The 22,226-nt window shown below is 34.4% G+C and overlaps 3 protein-coding genes across 4 annotated transcripts; 1 reads left to right on the forward strand and 2 right to left on the reverse strand.

The window, feature by feature from the left end:
* Positions 1 to 661: 661 nt before the first annotated feature.
* Positions 662 to 7,379, forward strand: LOC105325858 (uncharacterized). The gene is made up of 9 exons (XM_011425593.4): positions 662 to 806; positions 1,761 to 1,861; positions 1,958 to 2,009; positions 2,278 to 2,310; positions 3,608 to 3,714; positions 4,655 to 4,712; positions 4,856 to 5,002; positions 6,594 to 6,759; positions 7,081 to 7,379. Exons 1-9 carry the CDS (start codon positions 752 to 754, stop codon positions 7,259 to 7,261), a joined length of 900 nt encoding a protein of 299 aa, XP_011423895.3. The 5' UTR covers positions 662 to 751; the 3' UTR covers positions 7,262 to 7,379.
* LOC105325857 (uncharacterized) lies at positions 7,267 to 22,123 on the reverse strand. Its single transcript, XM_066076502.1, has 6 exons — positions 22,077 to 22,123; positions 21,542 to 21,669; positions 21,359 to 21,416; positions 20,672 to 21,082; positions 9,644 to 9,778; positions 7,267 to 7,392 (listed from the first exon to the last, which is right to left on the reverse strand). The coding sequence occupies exons 2-6, from the start codon at positions 21,599 to 21,601 to the stop codon at positions 7,382 to 7,384; spliced, it is 675 nt and encodes a 224-aa protein (XP_065932574.1). The 5' UTR covers positions 21,602 to 21,669; positions 22,077 to 22,123; the 3' UTR covers positions 7,267 to 7,381.
* LOC117686575 (uncharacterized) lies at positions 10,338 to 17,151 on the reverse strand. 2 transcript variants are annotated; one of them, XR_004599714.2, is made up of 2 exons: positions 10,756 to 17,151; positions 10,338 to 10,389 (listed from the first exon to the last, which is right to left on the reverse strand). XR_004599714.2 is itself a non-coding variant. In XM_066076501.1 (2 exons), the coding sequence occupies exon 2, from the start codon at positions 16,552 to 16,554 to the stop codon at positions 11,065 to 11,067; it is 5,490 nt and encodes a 1,829-aa protein (XP_065932573.1). In that variant the 5' UTR covers positions 16,555 to 16,641; positions 17,008 to 17,151; the 3' UTR covers positions 10,408 to 11,064. The 2 variants fall into 2 exon arrangements, 1 of the variants encoding a protein (XP_065932573.1); XM_066076501.1 differs by lacking the exon at positions 10,338 to 10,389 and having other exon boundaries at positions 10,408 to 16,641; positions 17,008 to 17,151.
* Positions 22,124 to 22,226: the final 103 nt, after the last annotated feature.

Consider the following 22,226-nt stretch of genomic DNA (forward strand, 5'->3'; position numbering starts at 1 on the left):
ATATTTTATTACGATAATGCATTTTACGAAGGTTTTGAAACAAAAATAGTATAAAAATGTAAGAAAAAGGAAATGTCTTGACCTCCTTAAAACACGAATATGAAAGATCCCAAACAATCGTTTATCACAATGTAAAATAAGACCATACCATATAATAATATCAAATTATGTACATGTATGCATGCACCCGTGTGTAAAATAACAAATAGAAACCATAATATTGTTATTCAACACGTTTATTGAAATTCCACTCTCTTTTCTCTGCTGTAGCAATGGGTACACTTCTATCGAATCAGGTTGTAAGTCATTTTTACACTTTAGGCGTCATTGTAAATGAATTTAAAAGAGCGTGTGAACTTTATTTTGATAAAAAAAACATAAAACATGTTTCTGATGGTAATGGTATGATAAACCGGTGCACGTTAAATGTAGTTTGTAAATGAATTTCGCTTTACATTTTTAACATTGTACACATATATCTTGAAACAACTATATTCACATTTTAATTTATGAGATATTTAAATCGATGCCACAATTAACATGTTTTATTTGGAAATAAGATAAGTTTCATATCGATAAAATTATAAAATATAGAATTTAAACGAGAAATGAAAGTACTTTGCTGGTGTCTCTGTAAAATTATGTGGGTTTGACATTTACGATCACTAGAAATAAGTTCACTCGTGATATTTTATGATATGACCTTGTACTTTGAAGATACTTACCTGGAGCGATAAGTCCACTACACATTATGTATACACTGCAAATTCTACTAATTATCTCGATTCAATGGATTTTCTCACAAAGTAAGTACACATTTAACATATCATCATAAAACGCGACATTGGATCAATCGGAAATTGGAAATAGAATATTTTGTCTTTTGGAAATCATGATATGATTTTGGAATGTGATAGAGTGTATTATAGCGGCATGTCATGTGATATAAATTGATTTTGTTCTGTTCCTGGCTAAAAATATCTGTCTTAGACCACATGAGAAACCCTATTATTGTTTCGATGACCTCAGCCATAGGTATCTGTAACTACATATATAACCCGACATTATACTCAAATAACTACTACTCATTTCTATTTCACAACGAGATGAAAATTATAAGAATTTGTGAAACTACCGTTTCTTCGACCGTCCTAAGGAATCCTTTTATCGGCATTTGTACAATATCTTTAGGAGATTTCGTAATTGAAAAAAACAACAACAACAACACATGAAAATCATTATACAAGAGTTTGATTGCAAAGAGTATGTTCGAAATCGCTTCCATTTATCAATATTAAAATGATATTCATCATAAAAGATAGATATATTGTTTAGGAAAATAATAAAAATGTAAAGCAAATGTATGTTTCGACCTATGATTTTTCACAAAATGGCGCTCATTATCTATTTCATAGGCACATGTCAGAGCACATATTGTTTTCATTTTTACAGACTATGTAATTCTTTTTTAAAATGGTAGTTATTAAAGCATGTATAACGTTAAAAGACTCAGAGCTTGAAATGATGATATCGTTTTATATTATGTAAATGTAACACCTCTGGTTTTTACACCTACTTCATGGCTAACCGTTCTAGCTATGTTAACTATGATGGTGTATAACCACCAAAAATTCTAGTTTTCTTGACCTTAGATACATATATACAAACCTAAGTGATCTCCACTATTTAATCAATAATTCATCCTGACTTCTTACTATACAAGTAATCCTTTGTTACATGTATGTGATATTTATCTATAGGTCGAATACAATGTCCATACTGTAATGTTCAATCTTGCTCTACGAAACAATGCCATGCCTGTGCATACCACAACGGGGACATAAGTCACGTCGAATGTAAGGTAATATTCGGTAACATGCATTATATGATGAGTGCTTTTAATTTATGATAAAAAAAACTACCAAAGAAATGAATTATTTATGGTTTTCCTACACAGGATGACTGTCCACATTCTGACAATAAATGCTGTACTGACGAAAACTGTATAGGTACTGTGCAACAAATGAAACAACATCACTTGTTTGTTGTAAATATAATATGTTTAAATTATCTGCTTACAAGAAAAAAATGCTCAAACAGTTAAACGGTGGGTTCCTTTAAAAGTGAGCCCTTAAACTGCTTCCATTTCGACTACTATAAATAAATACATGCATTAAAATGACCCAATTTAATAAAAAAAATTTGTTGGATTCAATATACTGATTAATCACTAGATCTTATTAAAATCCTTATATCTAGTTAGAATGTCTGTTTCAGCCACCGTGTTCGGAAGTCATTATTCACAGACGTGTAAGTATTACTTACTGAAAATGATAAATGAATTACATTATTTTTTTTATATACCCCAGCAGAAGGAAGGTATGAATGAGTCTTATTTTGTCATTTGCTCAGGAACTAGGTTTGGTTTTTAATAATTTGAATTAACCGTCCACAGGACTTAGCTCATGGGTATCGGCTTTTCTGGACAGCCAAGGAGAATAAAAGTTAATGTACATACACAATGATTGAGCCAAAAGAATATGGTTACTAAGTATTTTGTCAAAATGCACGTCTTTAAAATATAAACAACATAGATAGGCTTTTATTTTTTTTAAGAATTCGAATTTTTGATCTATATTTCAATCAAAGAAATTGAAATTAACAGTACATGTATTTTAATTGTTGATTGACTTTAATAAATTAAGGAAGAACAAACTAAATTGCAACTTATAATAGGGCCGCTTTGATGACTATGCATGTACAGATGAACAAAATTTCACATGGTTGGGCTTACTTTGACTTGTGAAACATTGATATCAGGTCTCTGAAAACGGTTATGTATTGTGTATGTAAAAAACAAATCGACTGATACATCTATAAAACAAAATGATATACATCATCTAAATCAACCTTAACTATGGTCAAGCTATGAATATTTTAAATGTCTTGAATCCCGTTTATGGATTATGCAATTACTATGATATGGTATCTTATTTTGTTTAATGGAGATACTTATTTCGAAACTGCAACACAAGATTTCATAATAATAAAAACGGGTTTTTAAAAAAAAATTATTTAAACGCTGTCTGTTTTCCTATATAAAATGTTTAAATTAAAGAACATTAAATGAGGAATGTTATGGCAAAGAGACTTCTTAAATACATTGATGTATTTAATAATTGAATCAGAAATGAAATTGTTAAGATGGGGAAAAAAACTAAGAATGGAATGAATTTTTAAATGTTAAGAATTGATAAAACTCAATCAGGGATGAATAAATATTAGCATTAAAATCATACAACTTAAATTTTAGAAGTAATGTAAAACATTTGTACAAATATGATTAAAAAAATTATTTTAGTTATAAAATTGATATTACATGTAGAATATATTTAGAAAAAATAGACAATTGTATAAAATATCAATGAAAAAATGGTGTTCGATCAATTTGTTCGTAACAAAATTAAGAAAGTTTTGTAATACATAAAATATATATTCATATGATATAACACGAATATGTGCTTTTAGATTTAAATTTAATTGCATTTTGTGAGCGACTTTACTACATATCACATGCAACATGTTAATGTATTTCTCTTTTATTTAGTTGTAAATTGCCCTATATGTAATGGTGACCACTGTCATACTGTAAAATGCATTGAATGTAAGATAAATACACGAAACTGCAGAGCACAAAATACATGCTTCATTGAGGTACGTATACATAAGGTAGATTCTTTTCAGTACTTAAAGGGGCATGGTCACGATTTTGGTCAAATTCAATTTACTATTTTTATTATTTGCAATGCTTTAAAAATGTATTTCTAATGATCAAGTGAAATTTGAGAGCCAGTCGAAGATTTATGAGCAAGATACGTGGCTCACAACTCTTTGTCATGTAAACAAGGTTGGCCTTTGTTTGTTTACATAGGTTCAATATACCAGTAAAACTCTTTTACAATCTGATTTGTCAATCTTCTTATTCATTTTAAGCTTAAATAAACAGATTCTAACGTTTAAACTCGTTTATTTTAGGTCTAAAATTGGAATTTTCACCTCAATATTCAGATTGTAAACAAAAGATTTGTTTACATAGCAAAAAATTGTAAACTTCGTAACTCGCTTAAAACTCAACAAATGACACTCAAATTGGTTGCCTACTAAAATGCCTTAATAAAGCATTGTAAACATTGAAATCGGGAAAATAATTTTTGACCAAAATCGTGACTATGCCCCTTTAATTGTTTCCTGTAGTCCGATTGAACGAAATTGAAAAAAAAGGTGTTGATATACAATTTGGTTTTGCAAAAATGAAGATTACCTTTATATTGAAAAAAAAACCCAAAGGCATTTATCACTAGCATTCATGTTTGAAGAAATAATTGGCAAAGTAATGAATTTCTGTAAAATCTTATTTTTTCTTCTACATATATGCTATATCACAATTATTTTAGAATAAAGTAGCCAAAAATAATTAGTTGATTTTTGAAATATCTATAGATTCATTTTTTATTTATCGGTTTGAAATAAAATGATTCAAAGCTTTAACATTTAATCAGATCAAGATATAAACGAAAATGAAAAATAAACAAATTCAAATTCAATTTTTTTTTCTTCAGAAAATAAAAATAAGTTTCATATTTTTTATATTTAGCCGACGAAATGTCATGCTGATACTCACGAGAAGTGCTGTCGGGATGACCACTGTATACGTACGTCCAATTGTTTCATGACAATCTATTTTTTTTTTACGATTGGTTTATTTCTATTACACTTAATTACGTGTAACGCAAACTTTTTGCACGTATTTTATCAAAATACTTTTTCATAACTATATAAATGCGTATCAATAAAGATGATGGTCTTTTAAAATGTCATTCGACAACAAGTGCGACAACGACGACACCGGTATCAACAACAAGGACAACAACAACAATACCAAAGACTACATCAACATCAACTCTAAGGACAACAGCATTTACGCCACAACAACCAACAACCCGTATGATATTTTTTAATATTGTCGATTGTTTTGTCCTTGATTTATTTTTAAAGTTTTATCCTTAATAAGTTTGCTTTATAAAAGAAGATTTGAACATACTTCATTGCATTTTATATTGCAATGGGATTGGGCACAAGTTATAAAAACTTAATTCGCCCTCTCCCTCACTGACAGATTACGTTTAAGACCTATTTTAAAAGAGTTTTATTTGTTTGTTTAAACTTTACAATATATAATCTTTAGCTTTAGACATATTATATAAGGTTACAAAGACATTGAATATAGGAAGAGTATGACCCAAACATAATGTGAAGCTGATAGCTCTTCTAGGTGTTAATGGAGATTATATTTTTAGCGCATGAATTATTGTTTGTTTTTTAACCTTGTTTCCAAGCCACAATGATTTATATAAGTTAGATTTATTTGGTATTTATTAAACTGTGCCTTGATTGATTTTAATATGTCTGTATATTTAGCTTGTTTATGATTGCAAAGTATGTGTGCTCTTCAAATTCCCAAATAGCTAACATTACAAATTTTTTTTTCACTTTCACCAACCAATTGTCGTATCTGGTCAAAACCGATTAACTCATTTTGCCTATACGGTCTCCAAAGTCTGTTTAAGTCAAAAGTAATTACTCTACATCATTTTTGGGAGTTGATTTTAATCAACTCTCCTTTGTAGTTACTCAGACAAACCAAAAGTGAAACAGTGTTTGGACCTAAGCACAAATCATCAACGCTGACAACATTTAGTTCTTGAAAATAATCGATAAATTCGATGTAATGTTTTCAAAAGCATTGTTTTTCAAGGAAACTTATTTATAGATACATTGTAAATAGTCAGATTTTAAATGGTACGAACAATTTAGATATTTTTTTATTCGTACATTGTATGTATTCCTACGCCAGGGTTCAATATAGTCTCGTTCAGCCAGACGCTCGGTTGTCTGCGTAAATCTCCGACAAGCAGAGAGTCTAACTTTCTTGCTTGTCGAAGATTAACGGAGACAGCCGAGCGTGTGGTTGAACGAGACTAGAGTTCAAGATTGCTTGGATCCATACAATTTCTTAGAAATATTTCGATTATTGATACGTATAGGTTGATGTAATTAATTCATCGAATAATACACATGATGATTCATATGGGTTTTTCCTGAAATTCCTGTCTGAGAATTCATATTATAAAAAATGTCCGTAATTCACATGTACATATAGGATTGCCATGCAAAATAACATGTCGTTGATTTTAAAATAAATAATAGTCGATAAAATCACCTCCCGTCAGTACTTCAGAACTTTGATTTAACTTAGAAGTTCAATGTAGCTTGATATTTGCAGGCGATTAAGTCGTATTTTGATGTGGCGATTTCATTCATATTTGTTCACCTCCTAAAATGTTCTACACTGCATCCAATATTGCTAAACTTTTCCACGATGATTTTATCATATCATGCAGATACCAATTAGCATACTTGTCAGAAATAATTTGATTGTAATTAGTATACAACTCTTTATCCTTCAAATTTGCGAAGCTTCAATTTTCTGTAATTATATCTATTTAATTAATAAATGGTTTACTTTCATTTAGATGCGGTTCAGCGATCCTGTATGGCGTGTGGGAACTATGAAAATGAAAGTCCCTGTGATACACGGAGCATATATTTCGGTCCAACCTCAGCTTGTGAAGGAGGAAAAAGTTTCTGCATGACGGACCTTGTTCATGATCAATTCGGAAACGACAAGATATATAAAAGGTAAACGGACTTCCAAATGAATGTCATACTTATACCATTAAGTAGCTAAAACATCGTATGTCCCTTTTGACCCTGTTTGAAATATATTTATATGTTGTATTTGTTTGTTTGTAAGCAATGAATATATTTTACATTATTTGAGCTTCACTTATATTTTATTATAATTATCAAATAGGTTACGCAAATGTACATTGCGCTCAAACATTTCGTATGTTTAGATGTGGTTCATTAAAATCTCTTGTGGTTTTAATAAATACCATACAGTTCTGAAGAGCCAATAAAAAATAAGTAAGCATTTTTACTACATTTCTTCTATAACAGGTGTGTTGATGAATCTGTCTGCAAAAACCTATGGATTTCTCACAGCTCAACACAAAATCGTTGTGTAAACTTTGGCAGCGTTCTTGCAACGGGGAACTACTCTTGCCATTTTTGCTGTACGTCTGATGACTGCAACACGGGATTGCTGCCAGACCCTACAACGTTCTACACAGCAAACTGAGAGTTTTTGATTTTGAATGAATAAAAGTCACTAGTATAACAAATGAGGGAAACTTTTACATCCGTATTTATGAATATCAACAACAGTACAAGAACTGTAAAGACATTTCTCTTGAGTTTTTCAATGCGAATCTGAAAAAGTGAAAGAAAGTAAGGTCAAAAATCACCGAACTTATTATAAGTAATGCTTATTTACTTTTTACCTCTATTGTCATTGTGAATATATTAAAATGTAAAAGCAGTCTACTCGGGTGTATATTTTGTTGAGACAGCCAAGTGTGCTGATTTAAAGAGGAAACACTAGGGTTGTAATAAATCTGGAATATTATTTAAGTAATAAAGACATACACTTAACTTAATGTTTATTTACAGCCAATAAAAGAAAAACTTAAATAAGTTAGGAGGGATTTCAATATTTCTAAGACTAAATTTGTTATTTGTCGGTGGGGGTGTCCAATATATAAGTGCTTTATTAAAAAAATCCAAACGTCACCTTTCCCTTCATTGAATGGGGATGTAAGCATAAATAAGAATTTAGTTTTTAAAAAGTACAAAATGACAAATAAAGAAAGAAAATTTAATAGAAATCCATGGACTGTGATGTAAAGACATCGTAAATGTTTTGAGCTATTCATTTTGTAAAAAGGCTGCAAGTTCTGGAATATAATATTTTGTGTACTTAAAGAGTTCGTTATCAGTCGATATAGCACTTTAATTATAGCTTTTTCCTATTCATAATTATAAGTATGCTTAAAACTATATCTAAAATCCATGTATGGATAGTTTCTCGAAAATGATACGCTAAATGCTGAAAAATCACAAATCATATATCCTTTGGAAAAAGAGATCTATACAAAAATATAGGAAAATACCAGGATTTAAAAGGTATTTTTTTCTTCTTTTCTAAATTATTAATTTTTGTTAAACATAATATTTTAAAATTTTAGATTAAATTTATTCAAATCTTCTGAATGTGGTTTCATACGAGGGTCAATCAAAAAATACGAAGACAGTGTGGCTGTCTATCATATATTTTTCATGATAGCCAAACTTAAGAGATTAATCTGTGCACCAACACTTATGTTATTGATATGCGAAGTTTTAGTCCATTTGATGAAACGGTATTTTTGTTACCCCTTTTTAAAAACAACATGTTTTGTTGCCACGGCGCATGGTAACGTTCAAAACATGACGTCAAGATTAAACACGCACAGTTTATAGATAAACCCCATCTTTATATCACGCTTAGTCTCTTGTACCTTTCTCCTTACAATTTAAAATTACACTGAACCACTTAACATCTAATTTGCACACATTGTTTCGAGAATCATAAGTTAGTTCTTCATAGTTTTCAATTTCTAACCCTGTATCTCTTAGTTTACAGTAAGGATAACAATTAACGGCGGTTGACATTACTTATTTTTTGACTAAATATTTATAGATGTTCTACTCTCTTTCGGACTGTTTTATATTCAAAATACAATAACCACCACCCCCACAAAATTTATTACAGTTAAACACAAACTTGTAAATAATTGTTGACTTATTTTTTGCACTACTGAGCATTTTCACAGCTTGTGTCGGCTTTTTTCCTGCGTTAAATCCATTTTGTTTGTACCTCTCGTTGTGCCGTGACGTCCGGCGACGTCGATGTTTTTAGTCAATTCTAAAGAGGACTATCTGTCTTTAGTTACTAATATCTGTTCGACAAAACAAAATATCCCGTCACTATTTTGAACATAGAATACCAAGACAAAACTTAATTTAAGGTTTCAATATCATTTGGTTTTAAGCCGAATTTTTAGAGATATTACTTTCGACATTATATGGTTTATTGTAGACATAACACAAATTTTGACCGTGCGCCGTGACCTCATTTTTACAGGATTAGATTCTAAATAATTCTTAGAAATAAAGGAATTTATTAACTTTTTTTTCTTGCAAATTGTTTGAAACTATTGCTTAATTATGTCTACCAAATTTAGTAATGATATGACGTTAAGTAACATAGGTATGACAAAAGTCTTCGTATTTTTTGATTGACCCTCGTATATACATGTACATGTAATATTGTAACAAGTTTAGTTTTTTTGAAAACGAGTTAAGCAATTTGAGCGTGCATTTGCTTACATTATTGACGTATTTACAAATTAAATTTGTTTTATAATCCAATGTGCTATTCCCCCCCCCCCCCCCCAAATGTTGATGCCCATGAATTTACTATGATATGAAAATGTTATTTACAAATCCATTTTTGTTCGTAAAATAAGGTAAACCATAGTAGGTTAACATACTTAAACCTAGATTATTTGTTATGAAATCTGTAGAAACTTAAATCGAAGCTCACACGGTTCTGTTAAAACACTTGAAACAAGCATCTTACCTGTACAAAGCTGACAAGTAGCTTTACATTGTAAAGCCAGGGCATACATGCTCGTTTGTTCTTGAAGGGCATGGCATACACCGTACGATAACCATATTTCACAGTTATTTATATCATCAGTGCAGTTTCCTTGACCTGAAAATTAATTGTGTAAATAAAATCTTAATTATGATTTAAAATTATGATTATAAGAAAAGAATGGTATCCCATGAATATGTTAGCGACCCGTTTTTATACAATTTAGAAATTCTACCAAGATGTTAATAATTTTAAAATGAGAGGGAATAAAAAATAAACGGATTGAATCGATTTTTATTGTTATGATTCGGTGATTTTGTAGATCGTCTAAAAATGTATTTCGTATTGGTTTTTTTGATCATGTCCTTTTAATGAATAAAGATAATAAATTTAGTAGATCTTGATACAATAAACACTATGTTCATGTAGATATTATAAGAAGCAAATCGGATAAGACTCGTGAGCATATATCGTGACATTGTTAATCACTAAATTCTGAACAGTTGAAGAAAAATTTAGCATTCAAAAATACGATACGTCGAAAATGCAACTTATAAATTATAATAATTTTTGTCAATATACTATTTAATATTTATTCTAAAATTGATGCCACCGAAAATATCCATATTCATATAACTCTCTATTGTGCTTTGTGTTGATACTATGATACCCTTGTTGTGCAATGTTCGAGGTTTTATTGCATCCAAACCCCCGGAGAGGGTGAAAAACTACAAACAAACAATACAAAATGTAAACAGTATCTCAATATAAAACATACACAATAAAAATATGACTAAAGTGGGCTTCCATAGTTTTGAATTTTGACAAATCTCAGAGCTATTCGATCGAAATCTTTTACACAAGTTCATAAACGGACATTAAAATAGTTTATCCCTATCATGTTTATAAATGTATTAAAAATGCAATTATCAATCAATTGTTGCATACAAAATTAACGAACAAAACAAAGGCAGGTAAAAACGCGCCAAATACTCGATGACTCTATATGACAGTTAAAAATTATATATATGAGTAGGAAACGAGTGTTATCCATTGGTTACACATCGTAATAAATGAAAAGGCACAAAACTTACTTCATAGGTGGCTTTAAAGATAGTAAAATATGCTGGGTTCTGGAACCCACGAGGTTGGCACTGATGCCTTAGATCACCCGGAATACAGTTAATAAAAATGAAAAGTAAAACCCAACAAAACCGGAAAGAATAATTCCGGGACACTACACTCCCCTCCTGATTTTACAAAAAATCACCTCAATGAAATAATTCAAAACAAACTGACAACTAACAAGGCATTTCATATAAGGTGATGAGAAAATAATCATTCTTATTCATCAAACTCAAAAATGAAAACACACAAGAGCAGTTTTATGTACAAATGTTAATTCAATCAGTGATCAACGGCACAAGTTCATGAACGGGACGAACGTAAGTGACCACTTTCTCTCCTCTACACAAACGGACCTCCACTTCTCGCACTCTTCCATCAGCTCCCGGAAAAGTCTGTTTGACCATGGCAGTCGGCCATGAGTTGCGTCCAGAATCGTACTCGCGTAACAGAACGATGTCACCTGTCTTTAGGTTAGGTTGGTCCGTCGCCCACTTTCTTCTGGTCTGAAGTCCCGTCAGGTACTCTTTCTGCCACTTTTTCCAGAATTCATCAGCCATCACCTGGACTCTCTGCCACTGTGACTTGTATATGTCTTTGATACCAAACTGAGGAATTTCATCTGGTGGTGTTCCAACCTTTTGGGTCAAAAGACTGGATGGCGCTAATATGGATGGGTCATCAGGATCTGTGGATATTGCAGCAATTGGTCTGGAGTTCATGACAGCGCTGATTTCGGCCATGAGGGTAACAAGCACTTCATGAGTAAGATCTTTGATGTGCTTTTGGCTCAGCAAGATCCCATCTAGAATCCTTCGTGCGATTCCGATCATCCGCTCCCACACGCCTCCGAAATGGGAAGCATGTGGTGGGTTGAAAATCCAAACACAGCCGCTTTCCGCTAAGAAGTTCTTGATGGAGGCATCTTCGGTCACAACATTCTTCATGCCCAACTCTTTGACTCCACCGATAAAATTGGTGCCACGATCTGATCTGAAGATCTTGACTGGTCCTCGAATGGCGATAAAGCGCCTCATTGCATTGATAAAACTTGAGGTGCTGAGTTCCTCCGAGATTTCAATGTGGACCGCCCTGCTGGTTAAGCACGTGAAAAGTACAGCCCATCTTTTCTGCGTTACATGACTTCCTCTGGTTTTGCGTGCGGTTATGCTCCAAGGGCCGAATACATCTACTCCGACGTAGGTAAAAGGGGGTCCAGGACTTAAACGGTCTTCAGGAAGTTCGGCCATTTTAGGAGAGCAGAATGTACCACGCAGTCTCTTGCAGATGACACATTTCCCCAGAAGACTGTTGATTAACCTTTTCTCTCCTACAATCCAGAATCCCATGCTGTGAAGTTTCCCTCCAGTGAGGCGTCGACCTTGATGAAAGACCTGTTCATGACAATGTAGAGCTAATAAGTTTGCTAAATGACTTCCTTTCGGTATCAAGATAGGGCAAGTTTCAATCTGTCGAAGTGATTTGGTTCCACGCTTCAATCTTCCTCCAACTCGGAGAAGTCCTCGGGAGTCTAAAAACGGTGACAAGGCCAAGATAGCGTTTCCTTTCTTAATTTCTCTCCCCTCCATAAGGCTCTCAACTTCCTCCAGGAAGAATTCTCTCTGGGCTGCCTTGATAATGAATTCTTCTGCTCTTTTGTAAGCTTCAGCACTCTTTGGGACTGAACAATAGTGCCATCCCACGCAGCTACTAGACTTGTTAAAGGACTGAGCAAGGTGCTGCAGTCGCGCAATTGCTCTGACCAGTCCGATCCAAGAGGAGAAATTCTTAAATCGCTCACACCAGGGGTGGTATACTTCATCCTTACAAGCGGTATGCAAGGTCTTCACAATAGGTCTCACCTCCTTATCTTGTTCCACATCAACCAATGGGAATCTGTCAGTGGGATTTCCTGATTCACTGGGAATATACCTTTCATCTTTTGTGTTCCTCAGGAAATGGGGTCCACATAACCAGCTGCTTTCTTGAAGGTCCTGAGGCTTGATTGACCTGGTGGCAATGTCAGCGGGGTTCTGATCGGTAGGACAATATTTCCACTCATGACAAGATGTCGCCTGACGTATTTTCTCTACTCTATTTCCCACATATATGTAGAATCGTCTGCTTTCGTTGTTGATATACCCGAGTACTACCTTGCTATCTGAATACAGGGTCGTGGCAGCTATTTCAACATCTAGGTTGTTCAAAATCGTAAGTTTCAGTTGAGATGCTAACACAGCTGCACACAATTCCAGACGTGGAATTGTGTGCCCATGTATAGGTGCAACCTTTGCCTTTGCCTGGACAAATCCCACATGAAGGGTGCCATCTGCCTTGAAAGTCTTCATATACGCCACTGCACCAATTGCCTTTTGTGATGCATCGGCAAATATGTGTAGTTCTCTGCGCGAGACTTCTGCACTATTGATATACGCATAAGCCCTTGGTATTGCTATATCCTCTAACGCTGGCAATGACTCTCGCCACTCACACCATAGAGAGTACTGGTCCTCAGGGAGAGGGTCATCCCAGTCCAATTTCTCAGCCATCAAGTCCCGTAGTATCATTTTTCCTTTGACTATAACAGGTGCAAGGAATCCAATTGGGTCATAAAGGCTATTAATAGTTGCAAGTACTCCCCTTTTTGTATACGGATGAAGAGTACGCGACACTTGGAATGTAAACATGTCTGTGGACACATTCCAGCTCACACCAAGGGTCCGTTGAAGGGGGGTTTCATCTAAATCTAGGTTCAGATTCTTGAGTTCTTTGGCTAGGTCATCCGTTGGAAATGCACTGCATACCTTTGGGTCATTGGAGGCAAGTTTATGCAGCCTGATGTTCCCTTCCTCCTTAAGAGTTTTCTGTGTTTTTGAGAGTAAGTTGACCGCTTCTTCGACTGTATCTACAGATAAAAGCCCATCGTCAACATAAAAGTTTCTGCACACAAATTGCCTGACATCTTCATCGGCGTTTCTTACAGTTCTGCGTAGTCCCAAGGTAGCTACCGCTGGGGATGCACTATTCCCAAAGACATGTCTCTTCATCCTGTACTCTGTAAGTTCTTTCTCTGTATCGTTGTCTTTGTGCCAAAAGAATCGTAAGTAGTTTCTGTGACATGCTGGAACAGAAAAACGGTAAAACATCTGTTCTACGTCTGCTGTCACTGCTACCTGGAACTGGCGAAACCTTAACAGGATTCCAAGTAGACTATTAACCAAGTCTGGTCCGGTCAAGAGAATGCTGTTGAGACTGAGTCCTTGAATCTGAGCCGATGAATCAAACACGCATCTGACGCTTCCTTTCTTGGGGTGGTAAACTGCAAAAAGAGGCAGGTACCAGTGTTCCTCCTCTGGAGAAGAAAGTGGTGGCGCAATCTCAGCATGACCATTATCCAGGATCTTGCCCATGAATTCCACGACATGCCGTTTTTTGTCTGGGTCCTTTTGAAGTCCTCTAGTAAGTAGATTTGCCCTGTGAAGTGCATGAATTCTATTGCTCGGAAGGAGCCGTCTGTTTTCTCTAAATGGAAGTGGTGCACACCAACATCCTTCAGAATCTCTTTCAAAACCTTGCTCCATGATGTCAACGAACTTCTTATCCTCTATGGAGAGGCCTGGTGAGTCGTCATGCTTTGTCTTAGCAAATATGTCCGTTTCCTTCAATTGGAATGAATTTTCGCAAGTTTCCATGAGAGACGTACGTCCATTGGTCCTAGTATATGTCTTGCACACTGACAAGGATTCCTGAGAATGTGAGGCCCCATAGCATACCTCACCAATCACTACCCACCCTAGGTGTAGTCTTTGAGCAAATGGAGAGTCGGAGTCTCCCAGTCTTTGGTCTAAAATGTGGTGGGCAGGCAACAAATCTCTGCCAACCAGCAATGTTATCTCTGCGTCCTGATCTAAGGGGGGTATTTCCTCCTCAATGTCCCTCATGTGTCTGTAAGACCTTGCGACCTCTGGTGTCGGAATCTCATCACGGTTGTTTGGGATATAGTTGCATTCCATCAATGATGGAAGACGAAGACTAGATTTTCCGTCCAAAGATGGGATAATGAATCCTGCCGTTCTCCTTCCAGTTTGGGTAGACAGCCCCGAACATGAGGTAAGCTCGTACTGGACGTCCGGACCTTCCACGCCAAAGAAGTTGAAGAAACAACTGTTTGCTAAAGATCGATTGCTCTGTTCGTCAATTATCGCATACGTTCGTAGCACCTTGTTTGGGTTGTTTGCGTGGTGAATGTTGACCAAGAGTGTCTTAGCACAGGATTTGCTAGTTTTATGCACGTTTCCGCAAATTTGTGTACATACGGCCTTTACCTGGCTATCAGTTTCAGTGTCGCTTGCGCGTTTCTCGACATGCAGGGCAGTGGCATGTCCTGGCTCCTTGCAGATGTTACACTTCATTCTTTTCTGACAGTCTTTGGCCAGATGTTTCTCTACACAGCATTTAAAACAAATTCCCTTTGATCGAAGGAATTCTCTTCTCTCTTGAACAGTTTTCTTTTGGAAGGCACGACAAGAGTTCAGTGAATGGCCAGTCTCATGTAAGGGACACAGTTGCGTGTGTTCCGTCTTGTCCATGGGCCTTGAAGCATTTGTGTCAGTTTTCCTTGTAGCGACAGATGATGCACCTGTTGGCTTTCGTCGACTTCCATCAACTTTGGCGTTCTCAATCACATTGTCATAGTAAAAGGATGGATCATTTTTCATTCGTGCCGTGTCACGGATAAATTTACAGAAAACATGGAAGGGTGGAAAGGTCATGTAGTGACTTTCTTTAAAGCTGTTTGCATGCCTGGTCCACTTCTCTTGGATTTGGTAAGGAAGTTTTGACACGATGGGGTTCACTCCACTTGATGAGTCGAAGTATGCGAAAAGCGAAGAGAGGTGTGGAATTTCCTTTGCTGCTTCTATTTCTGACACAATGTCCACGAGGTCGTATAATCGTTTGTTGTCTTTAATACTGAGTCTCGGGAAGGCTGCAAGTTTGTTTTTTAAGGCTGCCTCAATCATTTCAGGCCTACCGTACCTGTCCTCTAAGCGTTCCCATAGTCGGGCTAAAGCGATATCCGGATTCACACTGGCGGTCCTTATGCTTTGTGCATATCTCGCTGATTCTGGTCCCAACCACTTATTCAATAGTTCTATCTCTTCCAAAGATGTTAAGTTCAGTTCACTCACAATGTTTTTAAAACTTGTTTTCCATCCTGTGAAGTATTCTGGGCGGTCGTCAAATTTTGTGAGTCGACACCACAATAAATCTTTCTTTGCAAGGAACTTAGACACTTCATTAATATGTCCATTGCTCGAGTCTTGTTTTGGAACGAATGCCGGCGCCATAGGAGACAGTGTAATGTTGTTTGGTACGACACTATGTTCCTTTTTCTCTGATCCAGTCTTCAACTCTGACTGCTGTTGTACAAACTCCTCGACTCTCTCCTGAGCAACTTGCCGAAGGTTTTGGTATTCTTTATCTGTAAAATTCTCATCAGGTACTTCATCTAAACCTTCTAGACTGTTCATTTCAATCTGTGCTTCCTCCATCTCTCTTTTGCACTGAAGTACCTTAAGGTCTCGGTCAAGTATGGCTTTATGTCTTTCCATTTCATATTCTTGTTGTAGATATTTTTCCCGCACTTTTGCCGCTTCTAGTTTGGCCCGGTGTCTGGCTAGCTCTGAAGCTATGGAGGAAGACCTTCTTCCTGAAGACATGGCTGAAGGTGGACTTATCTGGCTGATGTTTGTCGTTGAACCTTCCATTCAATTAATCACTAGCTCGGCTATGAATTTTTCACTGTGCAATGTTCGAGGTTTTATTGCATCCAAACCCCCGGAGAGGGTGAAAAACTACAAACAAACAATACAAAATGTAAACAGTATCTCAATATAAAACATACACAATAAAAATATGACTAAAGTGGGCTTCCATAGTTTTGAATTTTGACAAATCTCAGAGCTATTCGATCGAAATCTTTTACACAAGTTCATAAACGGACATTAAAATAGTTTATCCCTATCATGTTTATAAATGTATTAAAAATGCAATTATCAATCAATTGTTGCATACAAAATTAACGAACAAAACAAAGGCAGGTAAAAACGCGCCAAATACTCGATGACTCTATATGACAGTTAAAAATTATATATATGAGTAGGAAACGAGTGTTATCCATTGGTTACACATCGTAATAAATGAAAAGGCACAAAACTTACTTCATAGGTGGCTTTAAAGATAGTAAAATATGCTGGGTTCTGGAACCCACGAGGTTGGCACTGATGCCTTAGATCACCCGGAATACAGTTAATAAAAATGAAAAGTAAAACCCAACAAAACCGGAAAGAATAATTCCGGGACACTACACTTGTATATTGCAATCTTTTAAACTCTAATATTCGTTTACTATAGTAATTAATAATGAAATAGATACATGTAACTAAAAATATAAAACATAAATTGTGCTTGTCTATGAAAATAATCATAAACCTAGTATAACTAAAAATATCAGCGTGGTGATTTTACGCTTGCAATTTTACTTCACTGTTCTGTGCAAATGCATGATCAACAAACAGCTGGTACATGTATACCTTATCTTATCCTTATTCTCAATTGAAGGACCAGACCTTTCCTTTTGCAAGGTCGTCTACCTAGTCTCAATTCATTCGCCCACACTGTTGTAAAAGCGATAAAACCATTAGATACATTGTACATGTAATATGTGTTTCAATATACTAAAATTTATACATGTTGTACACAGTAATCTCTTATTGCGCTTATTTTTACCACATTGCTGCAAAACAAAATTTAACCCAATTTTAACTCTTCATAGTTATGGAGGTCGTTGTTCATACAGACACAGAAATATCTTTCTTTGTAACGTTTTGATTCCACGATGGCACCAAAGCTGATTATATTTGTAAAAAAAAATTCAAACTTAATTAAATCAGGAGCCTGTTTCACTTTAAAAAAAAGTAACTTAAGGCAAAATTTTACATCAGTTTGGGCCAATATTTTGGTCTCGTTTAACCATGAGGCGTACGTCTGACCGTAATTGATTATTTTTACCCCGCGCTTTTTTTGCCCTTCCATGCCTGCAAACTGAATTGCCTTGTACATGTCGAATTCGCCCTGACACATCTTTATTAAAGAGAAATAATTTAAATCATTCGAGTTCGCCCAGTCTTAAATTTGCCCGGTGACAATGAGGGCGAAAGGGGCAAAAATAAAATGGGGATGAACATTTACCTGTATACTGTACTATGCACCTGTGGTGAATCATGAAATGTATTTAAAAATGTATTTAAAGTATAGAAGTTTGGTCAATGTGCATAGAAAAATTCAGCACTAGCGTTTTTGTAACTACCATAAACCTGCTTACTTGTTTAGTCTCTATCATTTGTATAGAATTTACACTAAAAACTGTAACTGTTACACAAATTTGAATAACGGTATTGTAAACAATAGCAATTTAAAAAAAATCATACCTGTTTGTAGCCAGATTTATATTTTGGGATTAATTGATGGGGGCGAAAATGTTCTCCCTTTAGTTAAACGAAACTTATCTCTAAAATTAGACTTGTGTCCGGATTTACACCGGGCGTAGAGTTACAATAGGTGTATATACATGTACGCCTTTTAGTGAAATTTTTATAAATTTGTGTGAAATTTAAAACTTAGCATTTACATTGTAGTATTTAACTACATATCCCTTCTCACAACATTAATTGTTGGCCTTCGCGGCAATGATCAGCCTGTAATAATGAAATAAGGATACCGAGGGTTCTACAGCTCTAAACGACCCTTTTGGTTTCTTTTCCTGTTTCCTTTTAATATTTCTTGCTTTCCCCGATAACCTCCTCATATGTTCTTAATAGTAAAACCTATTTAGAAGTTTTTTTTTCAGAGATGACGTGAAACTGAAAAACAAGAACTCGTATGTCCATGGTTTCGATTTTAATCTCGTTCGTAGATTACATCAGATTTTGCGGTTTTCAATGGAAATTTTGTTCCTATATCTATCTATCTATCGATCAAAAGATCGATCGATCGATCGTTTGTTTGTTAGACGTACATCCCACGGTATATCTTAACGAGGCCGGGTCTAATTTTTTCTGCCCTAGATTTTTGAATGAAATTTTTTACATGAATTTCTACTAATATAATTATTATTTTAAGTTAAAAAATTAAGACATTTACCACACCGTTTGTTTAAGGGGTCATCTCAAAGTTTGTTAATTTTTAAAATAGGACCCTATGGGATTTTGCTTGAAATGTATCAATTTTGCTCATTTTTTTTTTTTTTTTTTTTTTTACAATTTTCTTAAACTTCTGCCCTAGGGGTTTCTTTTTCTGTTCTTCATATTAAAGTTATTGCTAAAAGGCATAAAATGGACAAATAAAAAAAACCTTTTACCTCCTGGTTTGTTCCAGGGGTCTTATCAAAGTTGTATTTTGTATGCCCAATTTCCCAGTTTGTCAGATAATTGGCTATTTTTTGTTTGACAAGGACGAAAATGATGATCTTTATAGTATTATTAAAACATTTAGACATATTTTAGTAATAAATAAATATATAACATAACATATTTAAGGTCATTAATATAAAATACATGGTTTCTGTTTTGAAATATATGAATTAAGCTATATTTAGGCGAGTTAAGAAAATGTGACAGAGGGCTAGGCTTGCTGAACCCTCTTCACGTTTTCAACCCGAGCCAAATATAGCTTATACTTCAAGACATTTATGTTTATTCCACAATATAATATCAATTTTACGCATCAAACGAGCTATTTTCAAAAAATTTCGCTGAATATCTGCAGTTGAAACTATCATGCCAGGGCGTCAACAAAGCAAAAAGATGAGGTCACAATACAAATGAAACGCTGCGCGAATGCGTGCGTACTCGTTCTGTACTCGGCCTTGTTAAGTTACGCCTTTTAGTGAAACGAGCTCCTCAGCCATAAGGCTTATGATCTTAATAAAGATTTCGCATTCATTTTATTAATATAAACAGATTATGTCCTAACGTACTTACATTATTTGATTTTCAATGTAATTTACACTATGTGTAATTGAGCCCTATCAATGCCCATTGACGCCATTTAATTTGTTAAGGCCTCAAAGGATAACGGATTTTAATTAAAAATCCTTAATCTATTAAATTTCAAAAATATACATTTTCAGCTCTTAATATGATGTTCTTGATACGCTGAGGTATACTTGGACCTTATAGATTGTGACATTTTATGACGCCCTGAAATATGGTCTAAATGTCATATAATTGGTACTTATCTTTTTCAGATGAATAATTTTCAATTATGAAACTATAATAATGTAGCTCTCTCTGATCCTTCAAAATACTTATATAGCAAACCTTAGACTTTAATTTTATTGCCTGTTTTAACAAGTTGTACAGTGTTCATTTTTCTGTATGAGATTTTTTACCTTTAGAACCATGGCTTTAACAGCTGTTAATTTACATAATATGCATAACATGATCTGATGCTAAATATTTTAAAATTATTCAACACACTCAACCCCATTTCGGTTTTTTTAAAAATAACAATGGCTTCAATGTTAACAATATTGGATGTCCTTCACCTGGATGTTTTTGTCAGGCTTAATCAAAATCATACAAATGGCCTTGAGAAAAAGTAAAACTATAATGTTTTAGTAGACAGATGGGCAGACTGGTAACAAGTAGATGGACAGACAGACAGCAGACAATAGGTAGCCAGAAAACTTACACCTTCGGTAATTGTTGGGAAACACAACATAGTTTATAATGCTATATAAAATATTTGCATTTGAATTCATACGACGAAAACACATTTTCTGAAGAAACTGCACTAAATGTTTCTCTTATAGACAGCAGTTACCTTGAGAAGTTGTAAAAAGAGTAGAAGCAGTAGTGTTGGAAGATGGCAATGCAGATGACTGGTTCAGATCAGAAATGGTAGATGCTGTATATAAGTTAGTAGCAGCCGTGTCGAAAGATTTAGTAGATGAGACACTATCAGTAAAAATGTTCACATCAGTGATTGTTGAAGATACAGAAGAAGGATTAGGAGCAGTAGGAGGAGCGGTAGGGACAAAAGATACAGTTGAGGTAGTAGGAACATCACTTGTAGGAGTGGTAGCTGTTGCGGATGCAGTTGGGGTAGTAGGAGCATCATTAGTAGAATTGATAGTTGAGGATGCAGTTGAGGTAGTAGGGGTATCCGTAGTAGCAGCAGTAGTTGTCGAGGTAACGCTATGGGAGGTTGGATAATACTGTCCAAATGCCTGTGCTTTGATTGAAATGTATATAAATATGAAAAGAACTGAATGAATAAATTTGAATAATACTTATGACAATTTTGAATTTTAAAAAGCATTGCATATTTATTAACTATATCATACATCTCTGAATCATAAATATTGTGCGTCGACGAAATGACCAGTTAAACAAACATACTTGTATGTTATACAATTATTGCCATAGTTTTGAAAATTGTTCATTCAAAATAAGTTCTTTTTAGGTTTCATTTTGATATTAAAATTATATAATATGATATGTATGTTACCAATGCATTGTTCGTCTGAACAACAAAGAGTGTTGTGATGAGTGGGGTCGCAATGTTCCTTTGAAAAGATAAAAACCCTAGTTTGATATGACATTTTTTCATATCTTATGAGAGCCATATAAACAGGAAAATCTTGTTAATATGGATCAAAATAGGAGCAACGTTCATTGGTTCTTTGCTTACATTTTCTTTGAGACAATGAACATGAGGTAGTTGCCCATCGTGCAAATCAAATTTGCACATAAAACATTGATCTCGATTGATGAAGTCACAGTTTCCCTTTTCACAGCTTGGACATCCAATAGTATATGCTAGAAATTTTAAATAATTAAATATCAATAGGTCACGATAGGTAATAATGATGGACTAAATATGATAAAAATGATAAATATCAGAATAAATAATTCATATAATATATGATATATTTACAGCATAATTCGTTCTGTAACAAGATTAAGTGTATGAATATTATAATATCTACAGAGTATATTTTACTATTTTTTCTGCAATGCTCGCTACCTTTACATCCAAAGAATACATCAAGAAAATTTTTGAATTTTATCTTAATTTTGAGGGTACCACAGTTAAAAAAAAACCTTGTAGTTCATGAGAAAAAAAAATGTCATCGAAAACTATGAGACACACAAATTAAAACACCAATAGGTTACCAAAAATAGATGACCATGATGGAACCGAATTTGAAAAAAATAAACAAAACCTGCTGTCGGATTTGGGACTGCTGTAGATCCAAGGTGTCCAAAGATCGATTCTGAAATGGTAATTAATTATGTTTATAACATAGCCATGTGTTTTCAAAGAGGGGAATTTATCCTTTACAAAGTTTATTTCACCAGGACATTTTGAAGGA

This window comes from Magallana gigas, chromosome 2, assembly GCF_963853765.1.
Source record: "Magallana gigas chromosome 2, xbMagGiga1.1, whole genome shotgun sequence".
Lineage (NCBI taxonomy): Eukaryota > Metazoa > Mollusca > Bivalvia > Ostreida > Ostreidae > Magallana > Magallana gigas.

Excerpts from the sequence above, each read along its gene's own strand:
- LOC117686575 (XM_066076501.1), bottom strand. The coding sequence starts at position 16,554 with ATGGAAGGTTCAACGACAAACATCAGCCAGATAAGTCCACCTTCAGCC.
- LOC105325857 (XM_066076502.1), bottom strand. The coding sequence starts at position 21,601 with ATGTGCAAATTTGATTTGCACGATGGGCAACTACCTCATGTTCATTGT. Across the intron at positions 21,417-21,541 it reads TTCATTGTCTCAAAGAAAAT|GAACATTGCGACCCCACTCA; the intron begins GTAAGCAAAGAA and ends ATCTTTTCAAAG. Across the intron at positions 9,779-20,671 it reads TCTTTTTACAACTTCTCAAG|GTCAAGGAAACTGCACTGAT; the intron begins GTAACTGCTGTC and ends ATTAATTTTCAG.
- LOC105325858 (XM_011425593.4), top strand. The coding sequence starts at position 752 with ATGTATACACTGCAAATTCTACTAATTATCTCGATTCAATGGATTTTC. Across the intron at positions 4,713-4,855 it reads TCGGGATGACCACTGTATAC|ATGATGGTCTTTTAAAATGT; the intron begins GTACGTCCAATT and ends GTATCAATAAAG. Across the intron at positions 5,003-6,593 it reads GCCACAACAACCAACAACCC|ATGCGGTTCAGCGATCCTGT; the intron begins GTATGATATTTT and ends ACTTTCATTTAG.